This window comes from Oncorhynchus mykiss, chromosome 12 (genome assembly GCF_013265735.2).
Source record: "Oncorhynchus mykiss isolate Arlee chromosome 12, USDA_OmykA_1.1, whole genome shotgun sequence".
Lineage (NCBI taxonomy): Eukaryota > Metazoa > Chordata > Actinopteri > Salmoniformes > Salmonidae > Oncorhynchus > Oncorhynchus mykiss.
Window position 1 is genome coordinate 84,895,512 of NC_048576.1, and position 12,095 is coordinate 84,907,606.

The 12,095-nt window shown below is 45.8% G+C and overlaps 1 protein-coding gene across 26 annotated transcripts in view; it reads right to left on the reverse strand.

The window, feature by feature from the left end:
- Positions 1-12,095, reverse strand: part of cacna1aa (calcium channel, voltage-dependent, P/Q type, alpha 1A subunit, a) — a 177,668-nt gene that overhangs the window by 36,300 nt on the left and 129,273 nt on the right. For all 26 annotated transcript variants that reach the window (XM_036938866.1, XM_036938880.1, XM_036938883.1 and 23 more), the window contains 4 exons: positions 4,349-4,414; positions 4,080-4,177; positions 3,839-3,989; positions 2,062-2,189 (listed from right to left, as the gene is read on the reverse strand). In XM_036938866.1, coding sequence (XP_036794761.1) covers positions 2,062-2,189; positions 3,839-3,989; positions 4,080-4,177; positions 4,349-4,414 — 443 coding nt within the window. The remainder of the gene's footprint in view (positions 1-2,061; positions 2,190-3,838; positions 3,990-4,079; positions 4,178-4,348; positions 4,415-12,095) is intronic.

Here is a 12,095-nt window from a genome sequence, read left to right on the forward strand (position 1 = left end):
AGCAAAATTACTGTACGGTGTGCACACACATACTACACACACCACACGCACACACACACACACACACATTGTTGTTGCCCGTCACCCATTTGAGCTGTAGTGCTTTTCTTCTGCAATGACACTGCATTCTTTCCCTGTTCCTACCATTGTCTCAGCCTATCCCTTCTCTGTTTAACCACTTCCTGTCTATTATCGTTCCTGTTTTCCTAATGCAACCCATCCCCCGTTTCTCTCAATTCCTCTTCCTAATACAACCCATCCCTGTTTCTCTCAATTCCTCTTCCTAATACAACCCATCCCCCGTCTCTCTCAATTCCTCTTCCTAATACAACCCATCCCCCATCCCCCATCTCTCTCTCAATTCCTCTTCCTAATAGAACCCATCCCCTGTCTCTCTCTCAATTCCTCTTCCTAATAGAACCCATCCTATATATGTCTATCTCTCAATTCCTCTTCCTAATACAACCCATCCCCCCATCCCCCATCTCTCTCTCAATTCCTCTTCCTAATACAACCCATCCCCCATCTCTCTCTCAATTCCTCTTCTTAATACAACCCATCCCCCATCTCTCTCTCAATTCCTCTTCCTAATAATACCCATCCCCGTCTCTCTCAATTCCTCTTCCTAATAGAACCCATCCTATATATGTCTATCTCTCAATTCCTCTTCCTAACAATACCCATCCCCATGTCTCTCTCTCAATTCCTCTTCCTAATAGAACCCATCCCCATCTATATGTCTATCTCTCAATTCCTCTTCCTAACAATACCCATCCCCATGTCTCTCTCTCAATTCCTCTTCCTAATAGAACCCATCCCCATCTCTCTCTCATTCCCCTCATTCATTCCCTTCCCCCTCTCTGCCAGCAGTGGTGTGTGCCAGTAATTGGTTATGTGTGGAGTATAATTAAGGAATAGCTCATTAACTAGAAATGCATGTGAATGCTAAATGGCCTAATGTGTAATAGCCACTTGTCATACAGAGGCCCATCTCCCCATAGATGTTCTGTTCCCCCCTCCCTCCTTCCCTCCCTCCCTCCCTCCCTCTCTTCTCTCCAGAAAATCCTCCTTGTTTTCTTCCATGCCTGTCTTTATCTCAATTCACCATGTTAACAAGACCTTTTAATTCTGATTACTTTGATATTCCTACCCATCTCAGTCGTTCTCATTCTCTCTCTCAATTTCCCTTCCCCCACTACTGTGTCTCTACCTCCTTCCCTCAATCTCTCTCCCTCCTCTTCTTCTCTTCTTCTCTCCCTCTACATTGCAGACTACAGGACAGCAGAAGGATGACAGGCATTGGAATACAGATACTAGGAAACTTAGCGTGTTTCAGGTTCCACGGGGGTTGAATATACAGTACAGTAAAGGGGAGGTTTGTTGCCACAGTAAGTTTTGGCAGTATGCAGATTCCAGAGGGGGTGGAGGTGGGGTGGGGGTCTGAACCAGACACAGAGAGGGAGAGGGCACAGGGAGGGAGGGATAACTGGATCACTGAGAAGGTTACTGCTCAGATCCATGATCCCACCTACAGCTGCTGTCTTGTGTGGGTTCTTTAGACTGATTTGGGATCAGTTCAACTACAGGAGACTTGGCCTTTATATCCTTTATGACTCTTGTCCTTTATAACTATGGAGTAATTTACTTCATGGTTACTGTACAGCTCCCAGACTCCCACTCTTTTCATCTGATGTTCCCAGACTGGACTTAGATCAGTTTTACCACAGGCTAATCAGATCTCGTGCCAGGGTTGAACTAGAGCCTAGCCTGAGGACACGTTAGAAGTGTTTAGGTTACTGTACACAGTCCAGGAGGAGTTAACGCTCAGAGATACACAGACATGAGAGGTGATGTCTACCTCTGAAAAAGTAAACACATTAAAACAACAAGAAACCATTGTATGTATGTGTGTTTGTGTGTTTTTAAATCTCCCAGATTATAAGTGTTCAGTATATGAGTGTTCATCATGAGGTGCTGATGTGATGTGTAAGATGTGTGTGTGTGTGTGTGTGTGTGTGTGTGTGTGTGTTTCTATGTGATGTGTTCATGTGTGTCACTCACCAAGCTGCTTGGTCATATTCAGCCCATATCCTGACATACTCGTCTAGATGATGTGGGCCGAGGATGGAGGAGTCTCTGGTCAGGTACTCAAAGTTGTCCATGATGACAGCCACAAACAGATTAAGCATCTAAAAACACAAACAGCCACAATATTACACAGTATTATGTCAGCCAAGCAAGTGTGCACTTATAACAGACTAGGGTTGCAAAATAAATACCCTGGTTTTCGGGAAATCCTGCGCTGTAAACCTCAAGGCATTTTTAACTCAAACACTAAGTTGTACTTATTAAAAAGTCATTATTACTTAACATGTTTATGTGGTACTGACTCAAAAGTAAATTAGAAGTCACACCAACTAAATGTTTAAAAAATATGATAACAAATGAACATTTTCCCTAGCATGCTCTACTGCAGTTAGATTTTTTTGGAATTGTTTTTAATATCTGTGTTTTTGCATGTACATTGAGTGATTGATTGATTAAATGTTATGCTACAAAAATATAAACATAATTGTTTCTAATCCAATCACTTCATTTTTGCACTTGTTACTGAAATGGTTGTTCCAGTTTAAATGGCTTAGGTCGTTTCCCACTGTTCTTGTCACGAATCCCGCCGAAGATGGTGCCTCTTCCTGTTCGGGCGGCGCTCGGCGGTCGTCGTCGCCGGCCTATTAGCTGCCATCGATTCCCTTTCCGTTTGTTTCTGTAAGTTGGGTCTAATTGGGTACACCTGTTTTAAGTTAGTGTTTGTTTGTAGGCTATTTAAGGGCACTAGGCCCGCTGGGTATATTTGTGCGGGCTTGTTCTCTGTTATCTGGTGTATTAGTGTGATCTCTATTTTTCCGGACAGTTTTAGTCCTGTGTATTTTGGACGGGTTGTTTCATGCGCCCTTGCGTTTTGCATGTCCGTGTCTCCGCTGTCTTTGGAATAAATGATCCACGTACGGAATTACCTGCTCTCTGCGCTTGACTCCTCCACTCACCATTCGTAGAAGTCATAACAGTTCTTAACCCTGGCAGTCAATATGAATGCAGGTTGTGGGTGAATACACATTTCAACTGTTGGATAGTCTAACGCTGACTAAATCCCAATAGGAATTACACATCACTTTGCAAGCCAGCATAATGTGATTTACAGTTAGGGTTGCACATTTTTGGATTACTGGAAACTTTTTGGGGAAAGTTTGTGGAATTTTGCAAACCTACTTGCATGACTGATGTGGCCTGTAAACTAAGAGTTTCAGGCCACTGTATAAGGCCTTATGATACATGTAATGGTTCAATAATAATGATAATATTCGCCTAGGAACTCTTGGTGAAGACCAAAGGCTTGAAAATGAACGAATTCAACAACCATGTCTCTGTCATTACAGTAACAAATACAGTCATGGGTGGTAACTCTACAATTCAATCGAAAAGGCAAGGCACACTGGGAAATTATTGGAGGCATGGCTTAGTGGGAGCGTTGCATTTAAGAATACCTTACAAAAAAATGCATTTGTATTACACATATGAAGGTAGTACTGCTAACTTCAGCTATTTAACTCTCTTAACTTCACTTTTTTAGTTAATCGGTTTCCTAAAAATGTTTGAGTAGCCAGAACGTATCTGGTTTTGCAGTGTGGTTGGACTACTCTGGAGTTCCTACTTATTCCCTCCTGATTCCGGGAATCCTCCAACTAGGATTTAGGGAATTTTGCAATCCTATAACCGAAATTAAGGGGGAAAATATGACTAAAAGGGGAATAGAGAAAGACAGACAGCTAGTGCTTCTCACCAGGAAGGAGCAGAAGAAGATGAAGGACACAAAGTAGAGGTAGGCAAACTGGCTGCCACACTCTGGTTCAGTGTTCCCTGCCAGAGGATCACAGAGCTTCCCTCCAAGACACGACAGCATGATGTCATGCCACGCCTCGCCCGTGGCACTCCTATACAAATACACACCCGTTGGAGACACACGTATGCATGTACTGTACACACAGGCACGCACAAATGTAAACACGCACAACCACACACACCTGAAGAGCAGCATGAGAGCTTGGAAGAAAGTCCTGAAGTTGTTGTGTTCGTTGATGGCGCTCCCTTCCTCCTCCTCCATCCCTATGTTCCCAAACAGCTGACAAAACAACAGTGTCAGCATCCTAGGTAATATGGGAGAATGCACAACCTCACACACGTCCCTATGGCAGGCAAGTGTCACTTTCCCTGGATGCTTTTTATAAAGTTCATGTTGATCTGTAAAAATGACCATTCATTTTGACTTGTTTTTCTTCGTGTCTCTACTCACCTGCATCCCGATGATGGCATAGATGAAGAACAGCATGCCGATAAGCAGGCACACGTACGGCAGCGCCTAAACAGACATAAAGAGCTGGAGTACTATTCAGTGTGTGTGTGTGTGTATTCTGTCATAGGTCCCCACAATGCTGCTAAGTAGGTTTTGTGCAGAGGTGGGCCCAAGTCACTATTATTCGATTCATGAGCAAGTCTCAAGTGCCAAGTTCCATGTCTTAAGTCGAGTCCCAGAAAGAACAGGTCGAGTCTCGGGTCCAGCCCAAGTTGTGCATTCTAAGGGAAAGTCGAGTCAAGTCACAAGTCAGGTAAACAAATCTATACATGCAACGACTTGTTCCAACAACAAATCCTGGCCTTGGAACTATAAGGTTCTATCTGACATGTCAGAAATGAGTTAGTCACATATAATAGATCTTTAGATGGTTCTTCATATGTTTGTATATTTTTGAAAAAGTACATTTTAAGTGAAAACATGTAAACTATACAATTCTGTGAGGTCACATCGTTGTTCAGTGATGACAGTCATTTGTCTAATGATCATAATGTATGTCTTAATGTATTTGATGTGTTCTGACTATTTTGGTAAAATACTAATTAGATCATTTATGTATTCAAATAGCTACAGTCGTAAGAACTGAATATGTCTAATTTAGAGGTGTCAAAAAGAACCTTATGGCTGAACATACATTAACATTTCAGAACCATAAGCTTATCTTCTAATGCACACCCCTAAAAAGAACTCACTAGAAAACACTTTGGATGGAGCGATGTATGAGAGTCGGGAAGCAAGTTCAGGGAGTGAATACATTTAATTAATAAATGAACAAAACAAGAAACAAACCATGCACAGACATGAAACGGGAACAGAAACAATGACGACTGGGGAAGGAACCAAACGGAGTGACATAAAGGGCAGGTAGTCAAGGAGGTGATGGAGTCCAGGTGAGTGTCATTATGAGCATAACGCTGGTGACAGGTGTGCACCCTAACGAGCAGCCTGGTGACCTAGAGGCCGGCGAGGGAGCACGTGACAGTACCCCCTCCCCGACGTGCGGCTCCAGCCGCAGGATGTCGACCAATATAACGATCCCGGGGATCAGGAGGAAACTGGTCACCTCTGCTAAGGCGCGGGAACCTATCAATCCGGCTGAGGTGTGGGAGCATGACGACCTAGAGTGCCGGAGAGAGAGCATACGTGACAGTACCTCCTCCCCGGTGCGTTCGGCTTCAGCCGCAGGACGCCAACCACAGGGACAATGCCGGGGATCCGGAGCGGACTGGTCGCCTCCGCTGAGGAGCAGAAACCTGACAAACCGGCTGAGGAGTGAACCTGATGAGCCGTGGGCATGGGAGCCTATCAAACCCATTGAGGCATGGAAGCCTATCAAACCCGCTGAGGCATGGGAGCCTATCAAACCCGCTGAGGCATGGAAGCCTACAAACCGGCTGAGGCATGGAAGCCTACAAACCGACTGAGGCATGGGAACCTATCAAACCCGCTGAGGCATGGAAGCCTATCAAACCCACTGAGGCATGGAAGCCTACAAATCGTCTGAGGCATGGAAGCCTACAAATCGGCTGAGGCATGGGAGCCTATCAAACCCGCTGAGGCATGGAAGCCTATCAAACCCACTGAGGCATGGACGCCTACAAACCAGCTGAGGCATGGGAACCTATCAAACCCGCTGAGGCATGGAAGCCTACAAACCGGCTGAGGCCTCCCAGGTAGCTCCGGCTCGAACACCAGGACTCGACATCACCCCCAACACAAAAACAAACAAAAGAAAACACTCCCTGGTGCTTCCCCTTGACGAGTCGTCCTTCTGTAACGATGTACGCTGAGTCGGGAAGAAAGTTCAGGGAGTGAATTTTTTAATACAAAAATTAACAGGAACAATGACGACTCGGGAAGAAACCAAAGGGAGTGACTTATATAGTGCAGGTAATCAAGAAGGTGATGGAGTCCAGGTGAGTGTCATTATGCGCCTAACGAGCAGCCTGGTGACCTAGAGGCCGGAGAGGGAGCACAAGTGACATCTGAGATCTGGGATGTAAAAACTGATGCTCAATATCTCAGAACTTTGCTTAGTGCAGATAGAGCCATATACTCCTAAGGTCACAAAATCTTGTGGCTACCAGACATCTCTTTTCCTTATTTTGTCTACAACATTTTGATTGCGTAATAATTGATTTTAACAACAAATTCCAAATCCAAGCTTCATTTTTATTTATTCAATTTCAAGCAATTTTGACATACCAGTAAAAAAATACCAGTAAACCTATGCTAGTAAATGTTGCTTGATGCCCCATTGCTGGTGAGCATGCAAAGTAATATTCCTGATCATCACAATTTTTGGAGCTGCATATTTATGTCAATCCTCTCTCCCTACAATTTGATGTGGATTATATGGCTGTACAGCAGATGATATAGCTGTACAACAGATGATATAGCTGTACAACAGATGATATAGCTGTACAACAGATGATATAGCTGTACAGCAGATGATATAGCTGTCCAACAGATGATATAGCTGTACAACAGATGATATAGCTGTACAGCAGATGATATAGCTGTACAGCAAGCCGGCAATCCTTTCGCTAGCTCATCAAACCATTCAGTGACCAGTTCTCTTTTTGACCCGCGACTCCCAAAAAGGAGTGGTTCAAAGCTTGCGACCCCCCATGTACACACATGCACATGCTCACAGGTGATTCATTTTCAAAACGCAAGATACAGAAATAAACTGAGATTTACACATTAATGTTGTTTACATTCATGTTTACAGTCAATATCAACGAGGGATATCAGGTCACTGGAGTCTGGAGTCCAGAGCAGGCAGGATCATACGGTCTACATGTATGCAGAGAGGCTTGCAGGATCAGACGGAGAGCATGATCTGTCTGTAGCCTTTTTTCCTCACAAATGTCGTAATTAATTTGTCAGAATACATTACATCTTCATCCCATAACTATTGAAGGTAGTGCGATGTTACATCTATCTTCAGACATATACAGTTGAAGTCAAAAGTTTACATACATTTAGGTTGGAGTCATAAAAACTTGTTTTTAAACTACTACACACATTTCTTGTTAACAAACTATAGTTTTGGCAAGTCGGTTAGGATATCTACTTTGTGCATGACACAAGGAATTTTTCCAGCAATTGTTTGCATACAGATTATTTCACTTACAATTCACTGTATCACAATTCCAGTGGTTCAGAAGTTTACATACACTAAGTTGACTGTGCCTTTAAACAGCTTGGAATATTCCAGAAAATTATGTCTTGGCTTTAGAAACTTCTGATAGGCTAATTGACATAATTTGAGTCAACTGGAGATGTACCTGTGGATGTATTTCAAGGCCTACCTTCAAACTCAGTGCCTCTTTGCTTGACATCATGGGAAAATCAAAAGAAATCAGCCAAGACCTCAGAAAAAAAATGTAGACCTCCACAAGTCTGGTTCATCCTTGGGAGCAATTTCAAAACGCCTGAAGGTACGTCTGTACGCAAGTATAAACACCATGGGACCATGCAGCCGTCATACCGCTCAGGAAGGAGACGCATTCTGTCTCCTAGAAATGAACCTACTTTGGTGCAAAAAGTGCAAATCAATCCCAGAACAACAGCAAAGGACCTTGTGAAGATGCTGGAGGAAACAGGTACAAAAGTATATATATCCACAGTAAAACGAGTCCTATATCGACATAACCCAGCAAGGAAGAAGACCCTGCTGTCACGATCGTCGTAAGAAGCGGACCAAAGCGCAGCGTGGTGTGAATGCATCATTTTAATGGATGACGAAAACACGAAGTAAACTGAACAAAACAATAAATGAACAACGACCGTGACGCTATATACGAAATGAATAATCGTATTGACACAACCACTACACATAGACAATCACCCACAACCCACAATGACAAAACAGGCTACCTAAATATGGTTCCAAATCAGAGACAATGACTAACACCTGCCTCTGATTGAGAACCATATCAGGCCAAACACAGAAACAGACAAACTAGACATACAACATAGAATGCCCACTCAGATCACACCCTGACCAAACAAAACATATAAACATACAAAGCAAACTATGGTCAGGGCGTGACAGTACCCCCCCCCCCCCCACCAAGGTGCGGACTCTGGCCGCAAAACCTGAACCTATAGGGGAGGGTCTGGGTGGGTATCTGTCCGCGGTGGCGGCTCTGGCGCTGGACGTGGAACCCACTCCACCATTGTCTTAGTCCGCTTCTGTGGCCCCCTAGGAACGGCGACCCTCGCCGCCAACCTAGGACTGGCAACCCTACTAAAGGGCCCCACTGGACTGAGGGGCAGCTCCGGACTGAGGGGCAGCTCCGGACTGAGGGGCAGCTCAGAACTGAAGGGTAGCTCAGGACTGGCTGACGGCTCTGGCGGTTCCTGGCTGGCTGACGGCTCTGACCGCTCCTGGCTGGCTGACGGCTCTGGCGGCTCCTGGCTGGCTGGCGGCTCTGGCGGCTCCTGGCTGGCTGGCGGCTCTGGCGGCTCCTGGCTGGCTGGCGGCTCTGGCGGCTCCTGGCTGACTGACGGCTCTGGCAGCTCCTGGCTGACTGACGGCTCAGGACAGACTGGCGGCGCTAGCAGCTCCAGACAGACGGGAGACTAGCAGCTCAGGACAGACGGGAGACTCTAGCAGCTCAGGACAGACGGGAGACTCTAGCAGCTCAGGACAGACGGGAGACTCTAGCAGCTCAGGACAGACGGGAGACTCTAGCAGCTCAGGACAGACGGGAGACTCTAGCAGCTCAGGACAGACGGGAGACTCTAGCAGCTCAGGACAGACGGGAGACTCTAGCAGCTCAGGACAGACGGGAGACTCTAGCAGCTCAGGACAGACGGGAGACTCTAGCAGCTCAGGACAGACGGGAGACTCTAGCAGCACTGGAGAGACGGGCGGCTCAGGCGGCGCTGGACAGACGGGAGCACCTGTAGGGAGGAGACAGAGAGACAGCCTGGTGCGTGGGGCTGCCACAGGACCCACCAGGCTGGGGAGACTTCCAGGAGGCTTGGTGTTAGGAGGAGGCACCTGAAGGACCGGGCTGTGGGGGGGCACTGGAGCTCTGGTGCGCAGCCTTGGCACCACTCCCCCAGGCTGGATAACTACTCTAGCCCAGACCCTCCAGAGTGCAGGCACAGGTTGAACCGGGCTGTGGGTAAACACTGGAGATCTAGTGCCTCCTACACGCACCTGTCCCTTAGGCTCCACTCCCACATTTGCCCTGAACGAGCGGAGCGCAGGCATAGGACGCACTGCACCCTCCCAGCGCCCCGGAGACACAGTACGCAGAGCCGGGGCAGGATACCCTGGACCGAAACAGCGTACCGGTGACCAGAAACGCTGAGCAGGCACCATACGCCCTGGCTGGATGCCCACCCTCGCATGACACTTTCAGGGGGCTGCCCTATAGCGCACCGGGCTATGGGCACGTACTGGCGACACCATGCGCTTAACCGCATAACACGGTGCCTGACCAGTAACGCGCTGCTTATAATAAGCACGAGGAGTGAGCGCAGGTCTGCTACCTGGCTTAGCCACACTCCCCGTGTGCTCCCCCTAAAACAATTTGGGGGGCTGCCTCTCGTACCTGTTGCACTGCCGTGCTGCCTCCTCATAGTGCTGCCGCTCAGCTTTTGCCGTGCTGCCTCCTCATATTGCCGCCGCTCAGCTTTTGCTGCCACCAGCTCTGCTTTGGGGCGGCGATATTCCCCAGCCTCTGCCCAGGGTCCTTCTCCGTTTAAAATCTCATCCCATGTACAGGAGTCCTGAAATTTCGGCCGCTGCTGCTGCCCGTTACCACGCCACTTGGTCCTTTTGTGGTGGGTGATTCTGTCACGATCGTCGTAAGAAGCGGACCAAAGCGCAGCGTGGTGTGAATGCATAATTTTAATTGAAGACGAAAACACGAAGTAAACTGAACAAAACAATAAATGAACAACGACCGTGACGCTATATACGAAATGAATAATCGTGCTGACACAAACACTACACATAGACAATCACCCACAACCCACAATGACAAAACAGGCTACCTAAATATGGTTCCCAATCAGAGACAATGACTAACACCTGCCTCTGATTGAGAACCATATCAGGCCAAACACAGAAACAGACAAACTAGACATACAACATAGAATGCCCACTCAGATCACACCCTGACCAAACAAAACATATAAACATACAAAGCAAACTATGGTCAGGGCGTGACACCTGCTCCAAAACCGCCATAAAAAAAGCCAGACTACGGTTTGCAATTCACATGGGGACAAAGATAGTACTTTTTGGAGAAATGTCCTCTGGTCTGATGAAACAAAAATAGAACTGTTTGGACATAATGACCATTGTTATGTTTGGAGGAAAAAGGGTGAGGCTTGCAAGCTGAAGAACACAATCCCAACCGTGAAGCGTGGGGGTGGCAGCATCATATTGTGAGGGTGCTTTGCTACAAAAGGGACTGGTGCACTTCACAAAATAGGTGGCATCATGAGGGAGGGAAATTATGTGGATATATCGAAGCAACATCTCAAGACATCAGTCAGGAAGTTAAAGCTTGGTTGCAAATGGGTCTTCCAAATGGACAATGACCCCAAGCATATTTCCAAAGTTGTGGCAAAATGGCTCAAGGACAACAAAGTCAAGGTTTTAGAGTGGCCATCACAAACCCTGACCTCAATCCCATAGAAAATTTGTGGGCAGAACTGCAAAAGTGTGTGCGAGCAAAGAGGCCTACAAACCTGACTCAGTTACACCAGCTCTGTCAGGAGGAATGGGCCAAAATTCACCCAACTTATTGTGGGAAGCTTGTGGAAAGCTACCTGAAACGTTTGACCCAAGTTAAACTATTTAAATGCAATGTGACCAAATACTAATTGAGTGTATGTAAACCGACTGGAAATGTGATGAAAGAAATAAAAGCTGAAATAAATCATTCTCTACTATTATTCTGGCATTTCACATTCTTAAAATAAAGTGGTGATCCTAACTGACCTAAGACAGGGAATGATTACTAGGATTAAATAGGAATTGTGAAAAACTGAGTTTAAATGTAATTGGATAAGGTGTATGTAAAGTTCCGACTTCAACTATATAATCCACCTAAACTTGGCCTATCTGAAATATGAAAATTATCAATGAAATGATCAGCCTATTGTTCTGGCAAAGATGAGTCTGTACCCCGATGAAGACAGCTTGTCTGTCGAAACGTTGGACATAAAAATGTTTTTGCATCTGATCTCCTAGATGTGCGTGCGGCTCTCCTTCATTTTTCAAAGATGAGCCTGTAGCAGATTGATTAATGTAAGTAGAAAAATTAAGTTCTTTCTTTCTGGTCACTAATCTGGATATGTGCGCCTGCCTTTGAGCGCAATGTTGATGACTGGTCTTTGGTTAACAGTCAGGACGCTCAATTTTTGGGAACTGAAGCACAGATTACAATCATTTGGTGCAATGCCATAGGCTTAGGATAGTGACCAGTTCGAATAACCAAGGGTATGAATATAAAATACAAACGGTAGTCTGTAATTTTTCCATTTCAGTTTCACACAAAAACCTTCTCAGTGTGCTACTATAGCTCACACAACCTGTGTTGATTGACGGTTTGCTGGTACAATCAGATGGACGAGTGTGCATTTCACTAGCAAATATTTTTTGTTGTTGTAGCAAGTGCGATACTGAATGCGTGACACAGAACAAGTGACC